Source organism: Microtus oregoni, unplaced genomic scaffold, assembly GCF_018167655.1.
Source record: "Microtus oregoni isolate MIOR12 unplaced genomic scaffold, Mior012 000002F_ref0000024, whole genome shotgun sequence".
NCBI lineage: Eukaryota > Metazoa > Chordata > Mammalia > Rodentia > Cricetidae > Microtus > Microtus oregoni.
In genome coordinates, this window is record NW_024543061.1 from 67,824,326 (window position 1) to 67,851,525 (window position 27,200).

General features: G+C 50.7%; 1 protein-coding gene across 7 annotated transcripts in view; it reads right to left on the reverse strand.

The window, feature by feature from the left end:
* Tspan9 (tetraspanin 9) overlaps positions 1-27,200 on the reverse strand; it is a 187,857-nt gene that overhangs the window by 55,382 nt on the left and 105,275 nt on the right. For 4 of the 7 annotated variants that reach the window (XM_041640105.1, XM_041640111.1, XM_041640131.1 and 1 more), the window contains exon 3: positions 20,925-21,004. In XM_041640105.1, the coding sequence (XP_041496039.1) occupies positions 20,925-20,987 (63 nt within the window). In that variant the 5' untranslated portion in view covers positions 20,988-21,004. Of the gene's footprint in view, positions 1-20,924; positions 21,832-22,868; positions 22,934-26,797; positions 26,952-27,200 lie in introns of those variants that run through there. The other 3 variants (XM_041640141.1, XM_041640145.1, XM_041640094.1) reach the window with 3 other exon arrangements.

Genomic DNA, 27,200 nt, shown 5'->3' on the forward strand with positions numbered 1-27,200 from the left:
CCTCCTCCTTTCTGTTCCCGGGTCATGCCTCTGCCTTCCAGTCCATCTTTGACAAGGCCAAGGGGCAGTCAGTCATTCCACGGGGTGACCTTTAAAGGCCAGGTAGAGAAGCTGGAGCCCTCACAGCCCCACTCACCCTGCCCAGGCCACTGGAGGTGCGGCTAATGTGGGCTTTCCTTTAGAAAGATCTCAGCAAGAAATTATCAGTCTAGTTTAAACACACAGCCTGAAGAAGCATCCTAAAACAGTGGTTCTCAACCTTTGGGTTGCAATCCTTTGCGGGGAGGGGTCCTTCCATGGCATATCAGATATCCCACATCAGATATTTACATTATGATTCATAACAGTAATAAAATTACAGTTATGAAGTAGTAACAAGAATAATTTTATGGTTGGGGGTTACCACAACAGAAGGAACTGTATTAAAGGGTCGCAGCATTGGGAAGGTTGAGAACCACTGATCCTAAAAGCACAGAACACCCACTTTCAACTTCTCTTTTGCCATTGCCATCATGTCTTTGTCACAGGCTGTGATCTCCCAGCTTATCCCCCACCTAGTTCCTTCCCCACCCCCTGGCCTGGAGAAAGATGAGAAAATCTGATGCCCTCATCTTTCCTGCCCAAGAGAAAGTGACAACAAGCCCAGAGAACAGGAAGCAGGGACTAAGAGTGAAACGTAGGCATCATTTGCTCCCAATGCTGTCCTGTCGGAAAACACGGTCATGCCACTTGTCTATCAGCTAGCATCTGAAAATCCAGGACCCACTGAATCAAAGCCTCTTCGAACAGTACTTCAGTTACTCCTTGGACCAGCCGAGAAAGTACCAGTCCATAGCATTCAGTTTGCAGATGAGAAAGTGAAGGCTCTTAAGAGTGAAACAAATGGGTCAGTGACTAAAGGTGCCTCCTGCTCTTGCAAAGGACCTGAGTTAGGTTCCCAGTTCACACTGGACAGCTTAAAACTACATGCAACTCCAATTCCAAGGGCATCTGATGCCTGTGGCCTCCACCTGCACTCATGTGCACAAAACCATTTAAAATATGAATATGCATTCATATTTTAAAGATAAATATTTAAAAAATAAAAAGAATTAAGAACCCCATCAACCCCTTTTCCATTACTATAACAAAACATTTCATTGTCTTAGTTAAGGTTTCAATTGCTGTGAATAGATACCATGACCAAGCAACTCTTATAAAGGAAAACCATTTAATTGGGATGGCTTACATTTTCAGAGGTTAGTTCATTATCATCATGGTGCAACATAGTGGAGTGCAGGCAGACATAGTGCTGGTTCTCCTTACGGAGCTGAGGGTCCTACATTTTGACTTGCAGCAACAGGAAGTTGTCTGAGACACTGAGCATAGCTTGAGCATATATGAGATTTAAAAAAACACACCTACACATTTCCTCCAACAAGGCCACACCTCCTGATAGTACCATTCCCTTTGAGGATCATTTTCTTTCAAAATACCACACTCATGTAGGTTGACTGTATGAAGAAAATAAGTTCACTGAGTTTACAGAGCTGAAGATATAAGGGCAAGGCACCAGCAATAACTAGACTCTGGTGAAGTCCTTATAGTTGGGGAGATCACAACCAAGAGAGTTCATATGGGAAGAAATTCATGTCCCCCCCCCAAAAAAGCACCAAGATTTAGAGGTTAATCTCACACATTTGACAGTGAGAGTCCTCTGTGGTCCCACAAGACCTACCTTCATTCTTCTAAGCAAGTTCCCTCAATTACCTATAGACCTCCCACAAGGCTCCGCCCCTTAAACCACCTCACTACCTCACAGCACCACCTCTTGCTCATGGGCACACTGGGCAAGTCTTACTCAATGGAGCTTCCAGGATTACAGACAATGAATGTGGGAACTGGAGAACAGCTTGCAGTTCCCTCCAATGCCAGCTCTTTGCTATCGTATGGGACCCAAGATGCTTTCATGCCTAGTGTCCGAGGTCAGAGATCAGCCCCAGGGAACCCCATGAGGTACAACTCTTAAACACAGCCAGGAACAGAGAACCCCAAGACAGAAATGCAAAGCATGGAACATGAAAAATAGGAAGGAAAACGCCGGGGCAGGCGAGCTGGCTCAGCAGGTGAAAGCACTTGCTCTGAAGGCCTGAGCATCTGAGTTAGACCCCAGAACCCATGGCCATGAGAAGGACAGACCAGTCCTATAAAATTGTCTATGACCTCCATGGCATGCCCGTGTACACGTGCACACATGTGTGCACAATACACCCCTATACTTGCACAAATATTCATCATACATGCATACATAGTCTTGGGCATTTGAATGCTTGGTCCCCCAGTTGGTGAAGCTGTTTGGGTGAGTTTAGAAGGTGTGGCCTTGCTGGAGAGAGTAAATCACTGGGGTTGCAATTTGAGTTTTAAAACTCTAGAATATCTACCCTCCCTCTCCATTCTTCCCTCCCTCCTCCTTCCCCCTTCCATTTCCCTTTTGCCCTCCCTCCTTCTTTCTTCTCCTCCGATCCCCCATCCCTCATGCTTGTAGTTCAAGATGTGAGCCCTCAACTTCCTGCTTCTGCACACCCCATGCCTCTGCTCCACCATCATGAATTCTGACCCCCTGGAAGTACAAGCCCAATCCTTTCTTCTATAAGTTGCCTTGGCCATGGTGTTTTATCACAGTGAGAGAAAAGGAACTGATATACACAGTATTGATTTAAAAAAAATTAAAGAATAATTGGAAGAGATAAGAATACACAGCAAATAACAAAACAGCAAGGCTATTCTGAGAGGTTCTCCACCTTGCAGTCCAGGCCCCTCCCCTGCTAGCTCTTCCCCCACAGAGCAAAGGCTGGTCAGAGAGCTCAGTTTCTGCAGGATAGCATCCTGGCCTGGCCCTCCACAAAGGGAACTAAGTGACTAACTAAGCTCAAAGCTTGGGAACAGAGGTTCCCATCTGTGGGACCTATGAGAGCACTCACTCAAAGTTTAAAACCAACCTCTAAACCTTCCTTGGTAAAAGGGGTGGGAGTGGCTAAACCTTTAGGAGCCCACATGGCTGGTTCTAGAAGCCAGAAACCCCTGATGACTACCTTAATGAGCTTCTGTGGTCACCACAGTAATCCACCTAGACAATTAGACACTGTTGTATTGTAACCTGGACAATGACACGTCCCTTTCCCTCTCCGTAACTCAGTTTCCCTAAAAGTCAGATATGGTTGTTTATCCCAAGGAAACTCCCCCAAGGAGAACTGGCAGCCCTGAAACCCACATGGAGGGGAGGGCTGACGCGCAAAGGATCTCCTACCCCTTCCAGACAGCACTGGTTCCAGACAGATTCACTATCATCAAGCTGACCGGTGAGTGCCCAAGGTAGATGGTCTTGGAGGGAAGGAAAAGAGATGTGGATCCATAGCAACGGGCGGATGGCTTTCAGAACCTACATCAGATGGTTAAAGCAGAACCCAGCCATGGACGATCCGCCTGGCTCCAGTATCCCCCTCAGGGCAGATAAACCCAAACCAGCAAATTTGCTCCAGTGCCTGTCAATCAAAGCACCAGACATCAGGGCTGGATGATCAGCCTAGGGCTGCAGTTGGGGCAGGAAGGGCCTGGTCACTAACTCAAGTCACTTCCCTGTCTCGGTAGGAATGGAAACCAGCTCCTGCATACACAGCTTGCCCTCTGTGGCTCTGGGACACTAGAGTTTCCCAGGGCCATCTAGTAAAGCCTGGGTCAGGAGGAATGAGCCTAAATACATCAACCAGACTGAGGAGTCCCAGCAGAATCTGCACCTTGGTGGTTCACATTCTCCCCTCTGATGGAAGACGGCTGAGGGCAGCTGGAGGTAAAGGAGAAGAGAGACTCCAGGAGGTATCAAACATTATAGGTCCCACAATGCGGTTTAATGGTGGCTGACCCTTGCAGGGGGCTAACCAGGACCAAGTCACTTTCATTTGTCTCCCTTTTGCTTTGCTTTTGAAATTCTAAAGTGAATTCTCACCTGATTAAGTCGCTAAATGCTAAACAATCTTCCTTTATATTTACAGAAGCCAGAACATCTGGTGCCCTTTGTAATGCGCTCCCTTAGTCTGCAGTTCTGTTTATCAACCAACGCAACACATGGAAATGGCTGTGAGGCTTAAGTTTGCAGAAAAGTAATATATCTGTTTTCAGAAAATGAAAAAACTGCTGTAGGAGGTCAAGGTAAATTATAATGTTCCAACCAAAATAAAAACAAATAGACACACACCCTGGATGATTGACACCTTGCACTGAACGCAGCTGTTCTGTTCTGCTTCTCTCTCAGCCACCAGAAAAGTCCTCAGTACCCTGAGACCCCCAAAGAGGAGTCAATACCCCCCCACCTCCCAAGATGTCAGTCCTTAAATAAATAAACCAGATTTCTTTTATGCTGGTTGTTTTCATCGTCAACCTGACACAATCTAGAGTCACCTGGGAGCCTTAAGTGAGGAATTACCCGGATCAGACTGACCATGTCAGTGAGAGAGATTGTCTTAACTGATGATTGATGTGGAAGGGCCCAGCCCACTGTGGGTGACACCATCCCTAGAAAGGTGGGCTGGGCTGTGTAAGAAAGTTGGCTGACCACAAGCCAGTAGATAACATTCCTCTGCTTAGTTGGTGCCATGACTCCCTTCAACGACAGACAGTAACCCAGAAGTGTAAGCCTTTAAATGAACCCCTTCCTCTGCTTTTGGTCAGAGTCTTATCACTGCCAGAGAAGCAAGGTAGAACACCTTCCTACCAATCGGGTCTCAGATGTTGGCCTTTGAGTGACAAGCAGCCAAGCCCTGACTTCAGTAACAGGAGAATCACACTCATAACTCAGTCAGTCATAGGCTAGAGAAATGTTCTGTGGAACAAACTCTGAGGCCCCACCTCAGACGTGGCCAGGAAGAAAGTTGACAGCGGACAGAGCACACAAAGTTAGAAGACAAAATTAGCAGAATCATTTGTGGAGTTCAGGAAACCTTCATGAACATCAAGCCATTGTGTAACCTCCTCACAGTTTCCCAGGGTGGGTGGGCAAAGAGTAAGGTCTGAGCTTGATTTTACAGATGCCAGACTGAAGTCACAGCTCCTCCCCGGAAAGCAAAGGCAGAGCTGCAGGGGAAGCCTGCATTCCCACCCTGCTGAAGGCTTTCTCCTGACACCCAGGTTCCTTATGATAAAATAAACCGGAGGACAGAGGCAGGGCTTTGCGGGGAGAGGGAGATCAGGCCAGCATTGGTGATGAGCTGTTGTGATGGCAGCATCTCCTTACCCTGAGACATAACAACAGACTTTCGAATTCACAGTTAAGATGCAGCATGGGGACCTGCAAAGATCAGTCAGCTGCTGAAGTCACTTGCTGCCAAAGCTGACACCCTGAGTTCAATTCCCAGAACCCACATAAAGGGGGGAGGTCGCTCTTGCCCTTTGTCCTCTGAACACCGTAGGCATGCTGTGCCACACACATATGGAATAGCCCAGGCTTGGAGCCACGTGTTTGGTGGGATTTTTGTTTGTTTGTTGGGGAAACTGGGTAGCAGCTGGAAGCACAAGCCAGAGCCATTTCACTATAGAAGAAGTAGAAAGAAGGCTGGGTATCAGGCTACCCTAGATAGCCATGGGCAGTTTGAAGAGGCAGAGTCAGTGGTGGAGGCCAGGCAGTGAAAGGGACAAAAGGAGACTCTTATCATTTAGGGATTTGAGGAAAGCTGGGAGAAAGAAAAAGCCCTTCCTAATCATGACTGCTAGCGGGAGGAATTAGAACAATTGCAATTACGCTCCTAACAATAGGAAGGGAGCCGCTACAGTTCCTGTGTCAAACAAGAGTGTCTCTCCTAGTAAGGGTGCTTAATAAAACAGCCCGCCCCCTCATTACCTGCTAGGCTGGTGTGACAGCCCTCCCAGGAATGGGGGCAGGGTAAAACCCCATCTCTTACAGAGGGACTTCCTTTCCTTCCTACACCGCAGTGGGAACTGGGGTAGAGGGACAATTCTCTCTCTGTTAAGCCCACAGGGACATGTCTGGCGGGAGCCCGGGAGCTCCTGTCTCTGACCCAGGCTAGCATCAGAGCAGCTGTTTCTCCTGCACTGTGAGCTCCTGGCATAGCGAGAATCTGGGTCAGCTTCCTGACTCTCAGGCAGTGGGTTATCCTATGCAGATGCTCATTATGGGTCTAACAGCCGGTCCCCTTGCCCTGGGCTCCAGCTTTACCACGTGAGAGATGAGGTACCACCCTGGCCCGTAACCCGGCTCCTGCGAGATGAGAAGAACCAAGGGCTACGTGCACACAAAGTACAGAACTGCGGCAGGGCCCCTACCCCTGAATGTCCAAATGTAGCACTTTCCACTCGAGGAAACTGAGGCCCAGAGGGTGCAGTGCCTCACCTTGTGTCACACAACCAGCTAGCAACACACTTAGGAGAAGACAGGCTCTGCACTGATCCCTGGCCCCTCCCACGAGTTACCTGGCTGTGTGACAGACAGTCCCTGTCTCTCTGAGGAAGAAAGGAACCGCTGATTAGTGGCTGGGGGCAGACCCTCCCAAGCTTCTGGGCAGCTGCCCAGCCCCACCCTGCCCCACCCACCAACAGGTTGAGAGCTACTGCCATTTCAGAGAAGAGAAGAGGAACCAGCAAGGCTGAGAATCTTGTCAATATTCCTCCCACGGCTCTGATTCAGACCTTACACCACCCTCTGGGAAACATGCACTTTTCACTTAGACCCCCTCCTCCCAGCAGGAGGCTGAGACAGGGGGCCCTCAGCGGGGTAGGCTGAGGAGGGAAGAGGAAGGGAGGGAAAGGAGGGCGGCTGTCTCTCCATGCCTGCCTTAAATGGTAACAAATGAAGCACCTTGTACGCTATCCCCTCCTGATGGCGTCTACCTTCCTCCCCCTCCCTCCCAGCTCCTGAAGGACCCTGATTTCTCAGCCAGGCCTCCCTCCAGGCAACAGGGACCAGTCATGCAAGGTGTCCTAAATGGTTTGGACATCACAGAGCTGCTGCGGAGCTCAGGCCCATCAGCCTGACAAACTGTCGCTCTGATTTGGGTCCGATGGGCTTCTGCCACAAGCATGAGCTACTTCCCTTGAGCAGGAGTGGGCAGAGCCAGGCTTCAAGCTGCACCTGATCTCCTACCTCAAGCCAAAAGCACAAGGGCCTCACCAGTGTGCTTTCCTGAAGAGCCCCCCCCCCCCCCCCCCCCCGCCAGCAGCCGGCTCCCCAGTCCAGGACCTAGCCAGTCGTCACCATGCTCTCTTGCTCTAGGCCCTGCTAGCCGGCAACAGAGCCATTTCCACAGGGTTTCCAAGTGTCACCTTCACCTGGAAGAATCTTCTCCAACCAGTCATGCTGAGCATCCTGGCACACACCTTCGCATTCACCCTTCTCTGGCTTCCTCGCGGACCTGATTTTTCTGCCTGCCCCCCCCCCCACGGCCCCACTGTTTCTGCCGGTTCACAGTCCCCTCACCTGTGGGTGTCCTCCTATTTCCCTTCTGCTACTCCTCACTCTGGGGTCCTCCAGACCCTGGGACCCTCCCTCTCTGCCCTTGAACATCTGCTGAGCAGACCCCCTACACAAAGCCTGTGCCTGTGAAAGGCCAGGGGCAGCAGCTGGTACTCAGACATGCACTATAACCTCCATGACAAGCAAGGGCAGAGGGACAGTGCAGGGCGCTCATCACATATGCACGCCTTTCTCTCCTGCTCTCACCTCTGCATGGTCCCTTATGCATCAGATTCTGCGCTCAAGACAGCAGGAAGCGGGAAGTCACATATAGGGCATCTCGCCTCACCCTGCTGACTTTAGATTCTCTCCCCAGAAGGCTGCCTCTTCTTCCCTCCGCAGGGCTAACCCCCACAATTCTGCCAAGCTCAGACCATCTGCCCCACCCCAAGACACTGCTGCTCCCCAGTGGCATTTCTCTCACACGGAGGCTTCCCTGCTGTCCTGCCACCAGCTCTTGGTAGCTTTGCCCTCATTTCCAAAAAATGGGTTTTAGAGACCCAGATACAAAGGGCCATCATGACAAGAAATGGAACAAGGGGATCCTGACCAAAGAGTGTAACTACTGGGCCTCTCAGCAGCCTGAGCAAGCCAGGAATCACATGGGCTGTGCAGCAATACGCAGAGTGGGCAATACCTTCTATGTGTGGAAGGCTGAACATGGGAACTTGGACAAGATCACCCATGCCCTGCTGCCTCACAAAGAGGGAAGAGGAACAGAGGTTCTGGATCTGTGGAGGAGGTGCAGCCTCATCTGACAGACTACAGGCACCAGCTTTGTCTGGTGAGCCATACTGTCTCCTGGCCAATTAGGTAATGGTGGGTGGGTCCTCCTGAGTGGAGTCCAAGCTCCAGATCAGGGCAACAAATTGAGGTCTCGTGTCCCCTGCAGTCCTCAGGCCTTGCTGTGCCACAGCACCCATCAGGACTCACTGTCCCATCACTGAGCACCCACCCCCCTTGCCTGCAGAAGCTCGGCTGTGAGGCATGCTGAGAGCCCTGAACAGGACCCCAGTTAGTCCTGCCAGTGAGCAGACCTGGGGGTGGATGCCAGAAATGGCTGTGGAGAAGGGGTTGAGATATTAAGACCTGTAATTGTGGTTTATAAGGAATCAACCCTCAAAGGTCCTTGTTTGAGAGGCCTTAGAAATACCTTCCTCTGTGGGACTCAGACAACATGCACACCCCAGCAGAGCAGCAAACACAAGGGGGAACGAATGCTGGAGCCACCTCCCACCCAGGGACTATGGGGGAGCAACAAACACAAGGGGGAGCAAATGCTAGAGTCATCTCCCACCCAGGACCTATGGGGGAGCAACAAACACAAGGGGGAGCAAATGCTAGAGCCACCTCCCACCCAGGGCCAGATGTTTTACAGTTTTACCCAGACTGTAAAACAGCCAGTAGCCACTGCTTTTCCTCCTGGGTCTCGGCCTCCCTCTCCACTCCTGGATACTCAGAAAGGACATGGAAAAGACAGCTCTCAGGGATACACAGTTCCTGGCAGTCCACTGCAACATGGCACTGCAGGTAGCATCTGATGCTGGCTGGCCAGCTTCCCTCTCCCTTTTCTTGGGGTCTACACCAATAATCTCCTTTGGGGAATTCACCTCCTCAGCAATGTGAAAGATATTGACCAACCAATCAAGGCACTCTGTTCAAGTGTGCCAAGGCCAAGCAGGTGGGGCCATACCAGACCCTCTCCTGGGAAGCCGACCCCTGACATACAAAACAGCAGGAACACACCCATCCAATAGTGTCAAGGAGTCAACACATTGCTACCCTGATATCCCCCATCCATTCAATAGTGTCGAGGAGTCAACACATTGCTATCCTGATATCCCCCATCCATCCTATAGTGTCGAGGGGTCAACACATTGCTACCCTGATATCCCACATCCATCCTATAGTGTCGAGGGGTCAACACATTGCTACCCTGATATCCCACATCCATCCTATAGTGTCGAGGGGTCAACACATTGCTACCCTGATATCCCACATCCATCCAATAGTGTCGAGGGGTCAACACATTGCTACCCTGATATCCCACATCCATCCAATAGTGTCGAGGGGTCAACACATTGCTACCCTGATATCCCCCATCCATCCTATAGTGTCGAGGGGTCAACACATTGCTACCCTGATATCCCCCATCCATCCTATAGTGTCGAGGGGTCAACACATTGCTACCCTGATATCCCACATCCATCCTATAGTGTCGAGGGGTCAACACATTGCTACCCTGATATCCCACATCCATCCAATAGTGTCGAGGGGTCAACACATTGCTACCCTGATATCCCACATCCATCCAATAGTGTCGAGGGGTCAACACATTGCTACCCTGATATCCCACATCCATCCAATAGTGTCGAGGGGTCAACACATTGCTACCCTGATATCCCACATCCATCCTATAGTGTCGAGGGGTCAACACATTGCTACCCTGATATCCCACATCCATCCTATAGTGTCGAGGGGTCAACACATCAGTACCCTGATCCCCAGATTTCCAAGGCAGCCCTGGTTCCCGCCCACCATAGGCTGTGGCTCAGCTTTCCTTCTGGACCTGTGAACTACTGCTTCCTTCACAGACTGAGGAAGATCCCTAGATAAGAAAATGAGGTGCTGATCCCCAAAAGAAAAGAGATTGGGCCAGCAAAACCAAAGAGATCTGCCAAATGTCCTGCATCCCACCCTGGATGCTGAACAATACCACCGGGATTTGCTCAATCAGATGGTTTTCTTAAGAAGAGTGTATGGGAGTGGGCTCCAGGAATCTAAGAGCCCTAGATTCATCTAGAGTCCATCTTTAAAAGCATAAGCTTAGAAAATGGTAGCTTATGCCCAAGAGCCACACACGTATGGAGTAAATCACAAGAAACACATAACTTAAATGGAGAGATTTGCATATATACATATATGCATATATATAGTGAAAGTGTTAACTGTTTATACCCAAATATAGATACAACATATATGTGTATATGTGCACAAGTATTTACACATAGACAAGGCTTTGGACTTAATTTTTATTTCCCCCCTCAAAATTCATGGGTTGAAATTCTAATCCCAATGTGATAGTATAAGGAGGCAGGTCCTTTGGGGTAATTAGGATGGAACCCTCAGGAATAGGATTGATGGCCTTATAAAAAGGCTCATACCCCCACAGAGAAAAGGTGAAAAAACAGCAACCTGAAATTTGGGTAAGGGCTCTCAGAACCCCAGCTGTTGGTGCCCTGTCCTTAGACGTGCAGTGGCTTTGCCTGCAAATATATAATCTACTCTGAGACCATAGGGCCCCTACCAAGGAAGAAAGCAGTAGGCCAGAGAACATACCGTCCACTCAACCCCACTTAATCCACATGGAGATGGGTTGGGTGCAAGAAGCCAAGCTGGCATATGACCAAGCAGAACTGTCTTTGCTGACTAGGGGTGCCTAGTCAGAATCTGACCCACAGAAATACAGAATTCAGAGTCAGCCTGGACCCCTGTCTATATAAAGGCATGTCTAAACCCTGAGACAGGGTTTCTATCAGTAGCTTTGGAGCCTGTACTGGAACCTGCTTTGTAGACCAGGTTGGCCTCAAACTCACAAAGATCCACCTGCCTCTGTTTCCCAAGTGCTGGGATTAAAGGTGTGTACTGCCACTACCCGGCAGCAAGCCTAACCTTAATTCCCCTTTTTCAAAGTTTTTCCTAACCCTCAATCTGACCAGAATCACCGAGCTGGCCATTGTACTTAATTTTAGCCCCCACAAACAAGAAAACTGGCACTGAGGATAACAAGCAGGCTGTTCCATGTCCTCACTGTGGAGTGAGAGACTCAGAACCTGCACCAAAGGTCATCAAAGCCAGATTTCAAGGCAAGATAGTCACCCCAGCGCCCAGCTCACCAGAGTTGAAATCTCTGGAAATGGGTACTTCCAGAACTCAAAAGGCATGCTGTATATGGCTGAATAGGATATGGGCAAATCTCTGGAGGACAGGATCCAAAGGTAGCCTTGCCATACACAAGAGTATGGGTGTCTGCAGGGATCGTGTTGGCTAAAAGGTTATTCCAGTTTGAGGCCAGAGGAGTCCCAACCACAGCTGGAATCTCTCCTCTGAGGAGTCTGAATAGTTGTTTAAAGGTTGCAACCCATAGCAGGCCCTGTCCCTTGAATAACATACAGTACCAACACATACGTACTGAGTACATGCTATAAGCAAGCCAGACAAAGGGGTAAGACAAATCTGTTTCTTGAAAAGGCAAGAAGGTAGATGCTAGCAGAGGAGGTAAGAGGTAAAAATACAAAAGCAAAAACCGTATGGTCCTGAGAGTAAATCCTGCTGTAACAAGCTAACAAAGCAATGTGCTTGTGCTGTTGAGAGGCAGAAAAGCTGGGCTCTGGGGCTTGAATGCTGTAAAGAAGAACAAAGTGTCTCATGAAGCTCATACTGTATGCAGCTGACTACCTACCAAAAGCCCCTGAAGACCACAGGGGGCTATTTTCTAAACCACTTCTTGGAGCTGTGGCTGGGAGAAGGGGGGCACAAACTGCCAACTGAGTCACACCACATGTGTGCAAGCCGCCTCGATACTACAGGGCTACCCAGTGCCAAGCACAGATCCAAGAAATGCACAGCTGAAACTTGACTGGGGAGGGGAGCCGGATCAGGACAACTTCCCCAACGAGGTCGGAGAAAGAACGTGGGCTTTCGGGTTCAACTGACTGAGTTCATATCTCAGCTGAACCATTTGTTAGCCTAGTGACCCAGGGTAAAATCTCTTTTCCTCAAGCCTCCATCTCCTCAGAGACAAAATAAGATGGCCCTGCATATTCCCAGTAGGTACCAGAGCAGATGGCATGCCCAGGGAATGTCCCACAGGTACTGGCAGCACCCTCCGTCACCACACCATGCTGAGGACTGTCTGTGGGTCCTCTCTGTTTTCCATATGTACACAGCACAGGTAAAGCTGGGGAGTAGACAAAGTGAAGAAAAGACCAGAAGTTGAGACCTTCAAATATTACAAAGTAGCATGGGATATTAAAGAGGACTAAATGTATAAAGAGATACAAAATATTCATGGACTGAAATATTTGAATACAATTTATATTCACAAATATACACAGAGATGGAATTCCTCCTGAGTTGATAAAGAGGCTCAATTAAAGACCAGCTAATTAAAATGCCAACAACAGGAGGCAAGGAGGAGCACTGGCTAACTCTAGGTAAAAACTATTTAAACTGATTCCAGCCTGTATGCAGAAGAACAAGGGGCCAAGAACAGCCAAACACTCTTGGAAAACAAGAAGTCTGCCTTGCCATGGAGACTTACAGAGCGGTGATAACACAAAAAGACCCAGGCTCGTAGGAAAACATAGGGGGCGCCATGCATCTGTGGAGGGAAGATATCTCTCACTACACTAGACTACACAGGAGGACCAAAAAACCAACCAACAAAAACAGTCTGTCCATGTCATACACAAATAATAATTCCAGATGTATTAAGCACTTAAATACAAGAACGCAAACTTCGAGAAATACAGAAGCTCCTTTTTACTTTTCGGCCAATAGTTCCTGAGTGCTTGTGTAGTAGCAAGCACGGGACCAGGACATAAGGATACCATGAAAGACATATTTCTTAAGTTACAGAACAAGTCCAATCTAACAAAAGAAACTGGCTAAGCTGTACTTCTTTTTATCAAAATATTCCAGGAAGGAAGTTAAAACAAACAAAACTTCAAACCGGAAGCTATAAACGGTGTTGGTGGTCCAGTCAATTGACAACAAAGTAAAACCCAAAGCATAAAACTCCTAAAAAGTAACAGAATAAAAAGCAAACGAATCAATAGGAAAACCGACCAGATACACAACTGTGCGCCCACCCAAGAGGAGAGAATGGCTAATTAACCCGTGAAAAGATGTCTGCTGGGATCGGAAGTGCAAGGCAAGGGCATCACCATGCAGCACCTCACACCCACGGTGCTGGAGAACCGCCCGCTTCAGTTGAGCACCAATGAGAACGTCAATAGATGCACCTACCCTGGGAAATATCGTGACACCACAAGCCCACAGGCAGCCACCCAAGGGCGAGGCCCCTGACGGGTATCTGAATGTGTACTTCTGCAAGTGTAGTCTATGGAAATGGCTAACACCCTGAACCGCTTTCACAGCAATCTGCTACGGCCACTACATCACAGTGCACACACGTGTTGCTGGGGCTAGAGAAACTGTCCAGGAGACTCATACAGGAATATTCACAAAGGAGAAAAGACCACGCTGAAACAGTGTGCTATAGACCACCACTAAGTGCAAAAACAGAGGCATAGTTACTGATAGGAATGGATCACAAAACATCTTGGATTTTAATTTTGCTTTGTTTTGTTTCGTGGCACTGGAGATTCTATCCAAGGTTTTGCACATGCTAAACAAATACTCTACTACTGGTGGGAAGCTGTTAGGCTCATAACATTGAATACTGAAACACACAGTCTGGATAATTCCACCTATCCGTTCCATCTAACGTTTAAAGGAATAGGGGATGACTCCGTGCATAAGTGCTTGCTGCAGAAGCATGAGGCCCTGAGTTCGGATGCCCAAGTAAACAGCCAGATGTGTGGCTCACCCCTGTCACAGAGACAGACAGATCTCAAGGGCTCACTGTACAGCCAGGTGACACAAAGCACAGCACTTCAGGTTGAATGGTAAGATCCTGTCTCAAAAACACAAGCTAGAGAAATGGAGAAAGATATCTGAACTCCATCTCTAGTCTCCACACATAAGAACAATCAAACACACACACACACACATGCACCACACACACACACACACATACACACATACTCATACACCACATACACAGGCATAAAGGGTTTTTTTCATATTTGTTTTTGTTTTTTTAAGACAGGATTTCACTATGTGGCCGTGGCTGGCCTTGAACTCACAGAGATTCCCCTGCCTCTGCATCTGCCCCCACCACATCTGGCCCATGAATAAAGTTTTAAAATCAGCCAAATAAATGATGGAGAAGGATGCCATCCGGAATATAAGGTACACAGAATTGAAGAATAAAGGTTCTCTCTAGCGAAATTCAGGATGGGGGTGGGGACACTCCGGGAGAGACACACAGAGGCTGCATGGGTATATATAATGTCTTTTTTTTCTAAGTGTGGCACATGCAATTGGCCAGACTGTATGGTGCAGCATCTGATACCTAGCGTCTAGTATCGTATCTCTTAATCAGCCCGGGTCAAAGGCCAAGCAGCCCAGCAAAGTCTGGCAAGCATTGGGAATACCAAATGCATCCACGGAAGCCCAGTAACATGACCACTAGCCAGCAAGCCTGGTTCAGACCCTACTCAATACACCAAGAACCAGGAGAGTGTGATGGGATACTGTGCAGTGAATTGATTACAGCATCCATCATGGGACCTTATGGGCCAGGTGACCTGTCAGGCCACATAAGTACACAATGGAATGGGTATCTAACATGATAACAGGCAAGGACAGCATATATACACACACAGAGCATATACACACACACACATACCTACATATGTGTGTGAGCCGTTCTAACAGAAGCCTAGGTCATAGAGACTGTCTCAGTAGGGAGCACAGGGGAGAGGGGATGGAATCTGTCCATGCAGAAAGCTGCCTGGTCAATCTGAATTACACTTTTGCAAGGATCCCTAGAGCAGACAAAAAGTCCCTGAAGACAGAAACCCTGACTTTCTTCTTGGACAGACATACACCACCTGGAGCCACCAAAACAGCGAGCGACCCTGCAGGGCCCCGATGTGAAAGCCCCCATTCCTGAAGAGCAATCCTGAAACCACACACACCATCCTAACCCATTGCATCCCAGGACCTCTCCAGCTCTCCTGACAGGGTGCAGAGCCGGCTGAAGGGAGAACAGACCCCGCAGAAACAAGAGTCTGAATTGAATCTCCTCTGTAGTCTAGAGCTCTTCAGACAAAGAGCAGGGCCTAGAAGGCAGATCTTAACCTGTGTTCCTCCCTGGCTATAGCTCTCACTAGCTGGTCAGTAAGCCGTTTTTTAATGTTCCTGCCAGGAGTGTCCCCCGCCAAGCCCCCACCACGTCTGCAGGCAGATTAGCTTTCAAATGTGAGCAGGGACAAAGCTGGCTCAGAAGACTTAGCTCTGCCCGATGGGTTTAGCCTGGCTTCAAAGCTTCCTTACTGGAACCAAACAAGCAGGCACATCACAGAGGGAAAGGGGGTTGGGGGCAGCACGCGGAGGGAAAACAAAGTGTGGCTCTAAAGCCAGATTACTCACAACAGCCTGCAGCCAAGTGACACAGCAGGACCTACTATGGTGCTCACCCTAACTCTCTCCCTAACTTCTCCTTTGCCTGGATCCCAGTCTCATCTGATCATCAAGCTCCTATCCATCCCTCAGAATCCAAGTGCAACTTGCTCAGCTTTGATATCTTTGTAGTTGGTCTCTACTAAGCAGCTCTATTGAGTGCCTACTGTCTTCATACGAGTGACTGACTCCATGGAACTCTGAGCACCTCAACAGCATGGATTTCAACAAGCGCTCAGTAAACAACCATGCACACAGGGCATCTATCTGTCCTTTCCATAGAAGAAAACAGAAACCCCACATGATTCACTGGTTGTAGTCTCCAAACTAAGGGGGATGGGGGAAGCCTGAGGCTCTTTTTAAATTCTCTTTCTTTCTGATAGGAGAAACTTTTCAGAGAAGGGGAAATAGAGTATAGCTGGGGCAGGGGACAGGGAGGGGAAAGGCCAAGCCAGGATGCTGGGTCCAGGCCTGCAGCTGCCTACCCTAAAATGTTGGGAAAGCAGGCGGCCCCCACCTACACAGATGCTACCCTTGGCAGCCCTGGGTTCAAGTGCTGCACACAGGACAGGACAGATGACCTCCCGATTCCATGACTTCCTGGCCCAAGAAAACCGATCTGCCCTGTCCTCACCAACTGGAGGCCCCTGTGCGAGGAGCGGGCATTCAGCAAATAGTTGTCGAGTGAGTGAATGGATTCAACTGGGACCCAATACCCTACTAAGCCACAGAAAGCCCGCTGCCAAGTTCAGCCAAGGGCAGCCAAGCCCACGAGGTAGAAGCAGCCGGAGAGTTACTCAGGACAGGGCTGGCCTGGCTGCACTGGGTAAGACTGCAGGTCCCAGCAGTTCTTTCCGTCTCATCTGAGACTTTTTCTATCTCTTCCCTCCTCCTCCCCAGCCCCTCTTGATTGACAGCAATTGCTGGCTCTGACATGGTTTAAAAATAGATATCAAGACCAGGAAGTTTAATTTTTAATGCTTTGGAAATGAACATAGAGTTGGCATTCTCTCATGGCCATGTTCCAAGGGTCTCTTGGGGTGTCCGCCAGACCCTTCATCTTCCTTCTTGACCTCAGCAGACAGACCTGGCCCCACCCCACCTCCTAAAAATCTGCTTGTAGCAGCCTCCCGGGGGAATCATCCCTCACTCCCGAGCACTATGGGAAATCCCTAAAAGTCTCTTCCTATGCTGTCTGCATCACCCGAATCTCTGGCATAGAGAGAGCAGGTAAGGTCGAGTCCCAACCTGAACTTCTTTCTAAGATCCCTCACACCAGAAGGCACCCCATAAATTCTCTCCAGCACTATAGGTTTCCCTGCATTCCCTATGTACAGATCTAGGAGTCCAGAACCCACAGAGGCCATGCCTATACGGAATGTACCACTTAGGCAGTAGAGAGGACTGACCTGAACAAAGCACCCGTAGACAACTAACAAGAGGGCCCAACCTTCAGGGTGATTAATCAGGAGCCTCACCTCACCTAGCACCCTGACGGTGGCAGCTCCATGTCTACCGTGTCCTGCTATAGCTGGCACACTCAACACTGTCTCCTCTGCTGCTAATTGGCCTTCATAAAAGGAGCAATCCACAAGGAATAGGCTTCCAGAGGGGCCAGGTGTCACTGCTCTGCCAGCCATGATTTAAAGTGATAGAATATCTCTGCTGGCAAGCATGAAAAGTGACTTATCCTGAGTGGCAATTAGCATACCCATCTGCCCCAGTCCCTCCAGCTCAGACAGCAATTGGACTCAAGTTAGGAGGAACTGAGCTGGGATCTGGATTTGCTGGCCACAGCATGCAGAGACCCCTCTTGCCCACTCTATTGTTGTTCGTTCTCTCGCTCTCTCTCTCTCTCTCTCTCTCTCTCTCTCCTCTCAACCCAGAGGTGCATGGGCTGAGAGAAACTTTTAGACTATTAGACTATACCCTGCTATTTCTGTCCATCAAGAAGCTAGAATTCCCTGTGGCCCTAATAGGGCTGCGTATGGATGGAAAGGACCAAGAGGAGAGGGTCCCTCCTTTATTCTCTCCATCTATGTCAGGTCCTCAGAGAAGCAGCCCTCCTGGGTGCCCCAGGCTCCCATGGTGCACTGGGCCACCGACCAGGCTAGAACTGTCTGGCTGAAGCCAGCATGCCAAGAACAGACCTGGACCCCCACCAGCAGGCAGGCGCCCAGCAGCCAGGGAGGCACCTGCCCTTTTCTTAGTAAGAAGGAGGAGCATGAACAGCACAGACCCACCTCCATCCTACCTCCGGTGACATCACAGGACCCCCACCAATACCACTGCCCTCAAAGCTCCACCCAGTGGAGAGGAAGCAGTCAGCCAAGGGGGGCTGGGTAAGTTCACCAGACTCCTCCAGAGGCTCCTCCATATAGGAGGTGTGTGGCATTGTGTCTGGGGGACTAGGGAAAGCTAGGCTCTGGATCCATGAGAAATGTTCAACTCTAGTCCTCTGTGGGGCTTGTGAGCCACTAAAGCAAGTGGTGGCTAAGTAACTCTTATTCCTGGCTTCAGGGGCTGAGTCTGACCCTCCCTCATCCCACTGTTTCCATTCCTCCTGCGTCCCCCACTCAGGGTGTGTGCAAGCAGCAGCAGAGACCTCCGGGGAACCTTGCCACACCCACCCTCCCTGTGTCTCCTCTATTTAGCACTTTCTTCTGCTCCACCCCTGCACTGAGCTGAGAAGCACCTGCCTGGAGGAAGCCCTCATGCGGTTACAACAGGGTAACATCCCCAGATCCCTCCGGCTCCCAGAAACCGCTGGCAAATACATAGCAACTGTCCATTCCTCTTCTGCTAAATTCCCCATCTTTCCTAAAATCTATATTCTATTTCAGCATCTCATATGGTAGTGGCATTTTTAAAAATGTATCTTTGGAACTCAACTCACCATAGCTCCTGGTTCCGAAAATACTACGCAATCGGAAAGTTGGGGGTGGGATGGTGCCATTCTTCCGCCAGGGACGCGTTCCAATTAGGACCAGCAGTAAAATCTCTAAATTTCTACCTACACTAGGAAGGGCAGACGCATCAACAGACTGGCTTAGAGAAGAACCGCTGCCACACTTGTAAAAAAGATAGCATTACTCCTCACATGACAGCTTACGGTGCCAAAAGAACCTCTATTATGGGCAGCTTTGATACCTAACTTCTCTTCCCCATTTCTTGGGGCTTGGGGATCCTAACCACGTAACACCATGCTGCAATTCATTCCTGATATTCACTCCATTTGATTGCTTACAAACGTGTTACAGGTCCCTACTATGTTCATGACACAGACCCTAGCCTACAAGGAGCCCCCATGCCCCAAACCAAGCTAGAATCCTTCAGAAGGTATCACGAGCCGTTATACCAACTGCAGCCAGCAGGCGGCGAGGCGAAGGAAGGTGGCCAGGAGCCTGGGCTGCTGAGCGGGGGTCACTCACTGGTCAAAAGGCACTGAGCGTCCATGCCCACAGAGTCCTCATTTAATTAATATGTGTTCAGTAGGGCAGTGCAAAAAGGTAGGCTGAAACCATGAGGAAAGAGAAGGTTCCAGTAAACAACGAAAATGACAGCATTCATGTGGACCAGGACACCAAGGAATCACAAGTACTTGGCTGACACAGATCCTGGCAAAGGAATAGAAAGAGCAGAAGGCACTGGCCCGCAAAACAGTGACAGAGTCATTCTTAACATTCCAATGGTTCTCATCACCAGAAAGAGAATGAGAATATCTGCCCCGGCTTTCCTAAAACTCCAAACACGTGACAGGTAACATTAATCACCAAAGTCGCCCTCCCCCACCCCAACCCTGGCACAGGCGCACACACACACACACACACACACACACACACACACACACACACAATGGAACTATCTAGAGGAACCCACATCTCAGACCAGGCTCTCAGGAAAAGAAAAAGAAGCCCTCAGGGGATCAGCTAGGTGACACCCCCAGGATATCACATTGCCAAGGCAGTAAGGACGGTAAAGGAGACCCTCCTAACAGCCTGGACTGGAGGAAAAGCCCCAACCTTAAGGGGCACCGTGACACTCAAGGTCACATAAAAATCTAAGAAAGAATGGAAACCAGGCAAGACTCACGATTCTTCCTTCATAGCCTAGAGCTTCCCCTTCTCCAAAAAAGTCACCCCCTCCACGCACACACCCCAAAAGTTTTTCTTAAAGTGGGTCACTTGGCAGAAGCTGCATACTGCTACCCAAGCCCACTGGGGATGTCTTTCTCCTGTCCCCAGGCTCCAGGCAGTGGCCAGGACAGACCTGGGGATAAGCCAAACATCTGTGCTGCGTAGTCTGAACTCTGGTGAAGAAAGGCAGAGGCAGCAATGAGGATGAAAGAATCCAAAATGAACTTAAGAAGTGTTCGTCTAGTGGGTGTTACTAGTACTTCTTACGCATGCACAGTCCCCCGTATCGCACATCAGACGGGGTATTTCCAAGCCAGCCCAGCCATAGACACTGTCTCTAGAAAAAAACTCATCTTTCATCAAGGTCCTAGGCACCACTGCCTGTTTCCCTTTCTCCCTTCTCATCTTGGGGCCTCCTGGAGCCTGGGAAAGTGCGGCCAGACTGCTGGCTGACCAGTTCACCCAATCCCTCAAAAGCAACAGCCAGTCCCCCTCTTTTTCCTGGGAGTCACCGAAATGAGCCAGCGGCTGTGACCTCCACACCGTCCATCCCACTCCCACAATGCTGCAGACTGTTCTCCCGCATTCAGAAGCAACAGAAGAAAACTCAGAAACCATCCGTGTCTCCTCTCCCACCAACGCAGCGGCACAGCTGCTCAAAGTCTGACCCACACCTACTGATGCAGGTACTTCAGCGTGGCTTTTCTTAGGTGGGGAAGGAGACAGTGGCAAACTTTGCCCACCTCGGAGGAGCGGACCATGTGTCTCCCGGAAGACCGACAAGTTGGAGCCTCCATTCAGCCATAGACTGGGGGGCGGGGAGGGGGGGAGGAGACGAGAAAGAAGCAAAGGAAGCATGCGATTTTTTAAAGCACTTACCTTTGAGCAGAGAAGGGAACGATGCAGTAAGGAAGCGGATATCACAGTGTGGAAAGCAAGGAGAGGGAGCAACTGAAGATTCAACCTTAAGGACTTACCCAGAATATCAAATTGAAGAGGAACATCATGTACTTCAAGCAGCAGAGGCAGCCCCTGGCCATGTTGCACTTCTTAAATTCTAGGAGGAACACAAAGGACAGGTCCAGGTAAAACACCACGTACTTGCTGCCTTTGGGAGCATTGTACTTGTCAGTCTTAATGCCGGCCTCGGTGTGGCTCTGACCCCGAGAACCTGCGGTGCCGTAGAAGGCGCCAGCCGTGAAGCCGCGGCCGAACGGGCGGCCAGAGGTGGACGGCTTGGCAAAGTCTGAGTCCTTGCTGTCCAAAGATGGACTCCGGTGGATCGAAGAATCCTCACTACTCGACTTCTCCATGCTCACGTCGTTCCCGGGGGGCACGAGGGGCGGGGGGCATTGCTCCCAGAGTGGGACGGAGGGGGCACCCGGGTCGGGCACAGGTTCTGAGCGGGCCGACCGTTGGAGCTTTGCACGCCCCCTCTTTGCACCGGAGAGCACTCGCGGAGCAACCCGCTGCCTCTGGGACGGCGCCCGGCTCTCAGCCTTAGCCCGCTAGCCCGGGAGGGCTCTGCGGCACCGCTCTAAGCACGCTTCGGGGAGCCGCTGGTTCGCCTGCGTTAACTAGGCTTCTTTGGGGAGGCTGCAATTTGACTGCTCTTTCCCAGGCGGCTGCACCGTCAACCGGTCGCTGCACTCGAGGCCGAAGGGCGCCGGGGATCCAGGCTCTGCAGGCACGCCTCTTCCAGCCCAGACCCAGCCCGGAGCCCTATCACTTTGCGGGCACTCGGACTCCCTTGTTCCGCGACTTTACGGAGCGGCTGCCGGCCCTGGGCTGCCCGGGTGCACCACGGGCAGAGCCTCGGGATCCGCCGCAGCTGCAACCGCTGGGCTTGCCCGGCGAAATCCCAGCCCTGACTCTCTACTCTGTAATCGCCCAGAGCCCCTTCCCAGGGTTCTGGGCCCCGCCCCCTGCTTTGCATCCGGCCAATGGGCTCAAGGCCTGCCTGGCTCCAGTGGGGGAGCTACCCCCCTCCCCAATGACACAATATCTTTAATAGGATTAGCGGTCTGCTGTGTGCCTAAACCAGTGTGCCCAGAACACTTCTAAATGTCAAGGGCTCAGTGGCTGGGAATGAAGCGGCACCTCCATGTGAAAGTACTGGTTTCTTTTGCCCCAGCAAGGGTGATGAGAAGAGGAGGACAGGACAGTTGGAGGTACCACGGATCCAAGAATGCCAGAGGATAGGTCTAGGGAAAAAGGCTGGAAGGGAATGAAACCCGGCCACTACCAGGCTGGCCGTCGCCTCCCTCTAAACATCAGGCCTGTCCAGTCTGGGGCACATGGTTGGTCTCAAGCAATACTTACGCGCGCGCGCGCGCACACACACACACACACACACACACACACACACCACGCTTTTGCACACGTGAGAACAGCTACTGTGCACTGGTAGAGGGACCGCAGCAGAGACGCAAGGTGTAAGAAAGCGCCCCCAGGCCTCTGCGGGGCGCGCCGCCCTCCCCGCCCCCTCCCTGCGCACACGCAAGCGCGGCTCCGAGAGATTCCTGCAGCTGCGCAAGCCCCCGCCTCTGCGTTCCTGAGTGGGACGCCAGGGCTGCAAGGGGCAGGTGGTTTGAGTGGGACACTTATGCCAGTAGTAGAGCAAGGTAGCAGTGCTCTTTCTTGGTCACAGCAGGGTCCTCTTGGAGCCCAAGGTCCCAGAAAAGACCGGAGGGATGTGCCTGCCAGGGGAACATCCGAAACAACCCTTGATCCTCTTATAAAGCACTGCAATAAAGACAGCCTCCCCTGGGTGTGCAGAAGTCTGCATTGCTGACCTGGAGCCACCACGGTTTGCAAATGATGAGAAATAGACGACTGGGGATGGGGGGGGGGCGGGGGGAGACAGGGATCTAGTCTCTCCTTTGTGTGGCTGACTCCCTAATGCAGGAGCTAAGTTTTACCAGGCTCTGTAATCCCAGCACCCGACAAGGAGCTCCGCTTCTGGAAAGCACTTCAGAGGAATGGCTAGATGGACGATTCCATGCCCTTCCAAGCGGTAAAGGTGTCTGCCCTGGAACCCTCTACGCTCTATCCTGAGCCCCAGGGGGAGCCCTTGAGGAAACATAGGAGTGTTACTGCCTGCCCTCTGGGCAGCACAAAATGTAGTTAGGACAGGAAGTTATCCATTACCAAGAAGGCACAGATAGACACAGCACCGTGGCTGTGCAGTGAGGGGGAGAGTCATCCCACCTAGGGGGACTTCGTCTTCTCCTGCCCTCACCTCAAGTCCGGAGTGCTGCTCCTCTACAGAAACTGTACTGTTTCCACTCTTTGGGAACAGCCACCAGCATCGAGCATCTCCCCGGCTGGGCACAATGGTCCTGGGATGTCATCTGCAGAAAAGGGGGCAGATGTCTAGGTGGCTCCCGTGGCAGCACCGAGCAACCTGACAGGAATGGCTAAGGCCTTCTGTCCTCACTCGGCTGCTCGGGGGTATGGGGTTACCCATCTTTCTTATAACATTACTTCTGACGGAAGCATCCACCAGCTGGACTAGAGTCAGGAGACCTGCTCTTCGCTGGCAGCTTGTACCAGCCTGGCTACCATCCCTCCTGTCAGTATGAAGTTCAGGAATACCCAGATGTGTTGTGTGTGAAGTGAACCAACAGGGGTGAGGTCAGTCAGAGCTGTGGACTCTGAACACAAAGGGTATTGCTCTTGTGGGGGAGGTGTCACCAAAGATGTCACCTCAGTGCTAGCCCCTACCTTGTTATCTTCTCCCATCTCTTCTCCCCAGTTCACACCTGCAGCAGTCACACAAGTCTCCCCTGGTCCCTGGGCTGTCCCATCATTGTGTGATTAGAAATGAATATATACCTCTGGGGCTTGGGACCAGAAAGTCAGGTGACAGCAGGCAGGCAAGAGAAGACTGTCCAGTGCCACAGCTCTGCTCCCCGTGGTCACACTCATCAACGCCCAGCTGAGTCACTATCAGACTAAGAAGGGCAAATGCAATTCATCAGCCCACCCATTCCTCGGGCTGACCCTACCACATACGTGTGGTGACCATTCCATCTTACAGAAAGGAAATGGTGGGCTTGGGTGTGTGCTTTTCAAGCCCAGGTGCCATCCTCTCTTAGATTTTAAGCACTTGCTGCCCTTGGCAATCTTCCAGTCTAAGAAAATCTTCAGAGCACAACAGGGAGCCTGAGATGGCATGTCTGGATGGGTAGGGGGGCCATTAAATTAAAGGATACTGAATTAGAGGGAACAGGGAAGATGGCAAGGTGATGCTCTGGACTGGACAGGTCATCAGCAAAGGCCTGAGGGCTGTCACAAAGAATGTGACAGAGAGGGAAGTGCACGAGAATGCAGTGAAGAAGACAGGGAAGGAACCCAATCTTAGGACAAAGCCAGATGGAGCCAGGACACACCCATCCCCTGCCTCTGCCCCCTTATGAAAACTATTCACTAGTGACAGATGGGTCACTGTGGGCAGATCCCTGAGCATAGATACCAGGATGGATGACCAGGATGAAGGGGATGACCCAGGAGGTCCCTGGAGCTCACCATCCAGCTGTGGAAACTAGCCTTCTACCCTGATTCCACCAGTACCCAGAGCATTCCAAAAGAACGATGCAGAACCCACGAGGCAGGCTAAGTGGGGAACTATCCTGTGGTCCTTCATTGGACTGAGCCTCTTTAAAGTGGGTGGGGGAATAAGGGCTTGAGTGTGGTCCACTCAGGAAGCAGTGAGAGGACAGGCCAGGGTGTGCACAGTGAAAGTTGAAACTATATTCTGAAACTTCCCAGGCAGCCAGGCCCTTGGCCACCATGGGGCCAAGGAAGCTGAGCCTGCCAGCAGCAGGGAGAGGAGAGATACGGAAAAGCTAGCAGAGGAGGCTGCAGCAGTTCCTTAGATTTGGGGTGCAGAAGGAGCAAGCAGGTGATGTGAGATACTACTCCCCCGGTCCCCTCTCAATTCTCCACACCTTTTCAGGTCCAGGAGAGCCTGAAGGCACTGGCTGCCTTTGAGGGGCTCTCTGCATGCAAACAATGCAGACTGCTTTACTTCTCTCCCACGCCTATTTTTTTATGGAAAAAAAAGAAAGAAACGAGTGAAAGGGAAAGAGCAAGTACAGAATTCGTCAAGAAGAGCAAGGAAAGTAAATGTGAGAACCCAGTACTCCACATCTCTTTTGACTGGCAGCCAGGAGACAAGGGCTTCCCAGGAAATGCCAAGTGCTTTGTGCCTTTCCAGAGTTTCCCAGGCTTTAGGTGAGACAGGGTCCAACTGGCGCTGTCTTCATCACCAGCCCAGACACCTTCTGGCCCAAGCTGGCTACTCTTGCATGTAACTGTACTGCAGCATCACATACCCCTAACTCTTAACCATGAAACCTGAGTTTAGGGGAGACCAAAGTACTGCTTGCTGGGAATCGGAATGAGCAGGCTGGGCAGCCACTGTAGAAATAAGCTATTCACCCCTGGTTCCAAACTCCAAATTTGGGATCTTCTTTGGCTGTAAAAGGAATGCTTTAATTGCTGAGCAAACTTCCCAAGAATGAGTGGCCCCTAGCAGGAGACCCACCTCCCAGATGTCTGCATGAAGATTCACTAGGCAGGAAACAGTGACAGGGGCCACACTCCTATTTGCTAAGGAAACAAAACAGCTTGAAATGTGAATTCAGAACGGAGGATGACAATGACTATAAAGAGACTGGAAAGTGGGGAGCTAAATGAAACTGGGCACACACACTGCTCTCAGGAGGTTAGGTCAGGACTGCAAGTTCCAGGCTAGCCTGGGCTACACAGCATGAGCGGAAGGGAGAATGGATGAAGAGACAGAGATAGAGGGAGGAGGGATGGATAGAGGGAGGGAGGGAGGGAGGGAGGGAGGGGGGGAGGGAGGGGGGAGGGAAGAGAGTCTGAAGATACTTTTTTACCTGCATTTTTGTGTGTGAGGTTCCTAAGAGTAATGAAGAAAACACATAAGGTTTGTCTCAGTGGGAGGGCTCATAGTTCTAAGAAGGGATGAATTAATTGCTTAGGGCATTACAAATCAGGGCAGGCTGCCTCTTCTAGAGAATGGCTCCTTGCTCGCTCTCAGCACTTTGTTCAAATTGTAATGGCTCACCTGCCTCTTCTCTGGTCTCTGGGCTTCTAAAAGACAACAGCACTTACATCCTGGTCATTGCACACACACACACACACACACACACACACACCTCCAGTGCCTGTCACAGTGACTACCACATGGTAGCTACTTAGGAAAAAAGGAAAGCTACCATGCCCAGGCTGGACAGTTGGGCTCCAAGTTCACTCACCAAAGGATGGGACCCAAGCCAAAATCTATGGAATTGTTCCTGGAAGGGAGGCCACCTGAGGACATCAGCCACTGATGAGGCAGCCTAGGAAACACCCAGCAAGTGATGGTGTACATGTCATGATGTTAACTGATCATCATCAGGGCAATCACCCCAATACACGGCATGTCCTTGAATGGACGGAGAAGCAGGCAATAAGTTTAACCAATGGGTTCGCAGAGCCATTCTGGAAGATGCGTCCAGAAACAGGAGGGTAGGAAAATTAAAAGACACAGGAGCAAGGCAGGACAAAGGTGCCCCTGGCCCCTTGTTTGTGCTGGGTGTAGAGGGATTTACAGAGGGGCTCCAAGGGCAGGGCAGACAGAAACACCTCTGCCTGCAACTTGGTTCCAGGAACTCATGTGAATGCCATGGTATTATATGCCAGGCTCCAAATCTCAAGAGCAAAACCACTCTTGGCTGGGCTCGAGATGTGCCAGGAGCTGGGCTGCTGATTCAGAGACCTTGGCTGTACATAAGCACCTCTGACAGGGAAGTGTGTGGGTTAAGGCAAGTACTGGTACCTCTGGATGCTCGTCAGCTTTGCTCCTGAGAAACAGCACCAGCTATGGACCTGCGCCCACTCCTGACTCAGCCAGCAGTACTGAGATACAGCTTCTGACCACGCAGAGGCACACAGTTGCAGGGACTGTCACAAAGCCGACCTCACCCCTGAAACCAGCTCACACCAAACATCCTCGGGGGCTGAGTTATCTGGGACAGGGTCTGTGAAAGAGAATGGAGAAAGCTTGGTTGTTTCCATCCTCCTGCTCCACCCCAAGGCCAGGAAACATGTCTCACGTCTAGTGAAGCAGCCATCAGGAGTCACCTGGACTTTAGGCCCTGGTAGATCTGGATAACCTAGAATAAGCACTCAGACACCCCATGTCTCAATGTCCCCATTTGTAAAACAGGATGACAATGCAC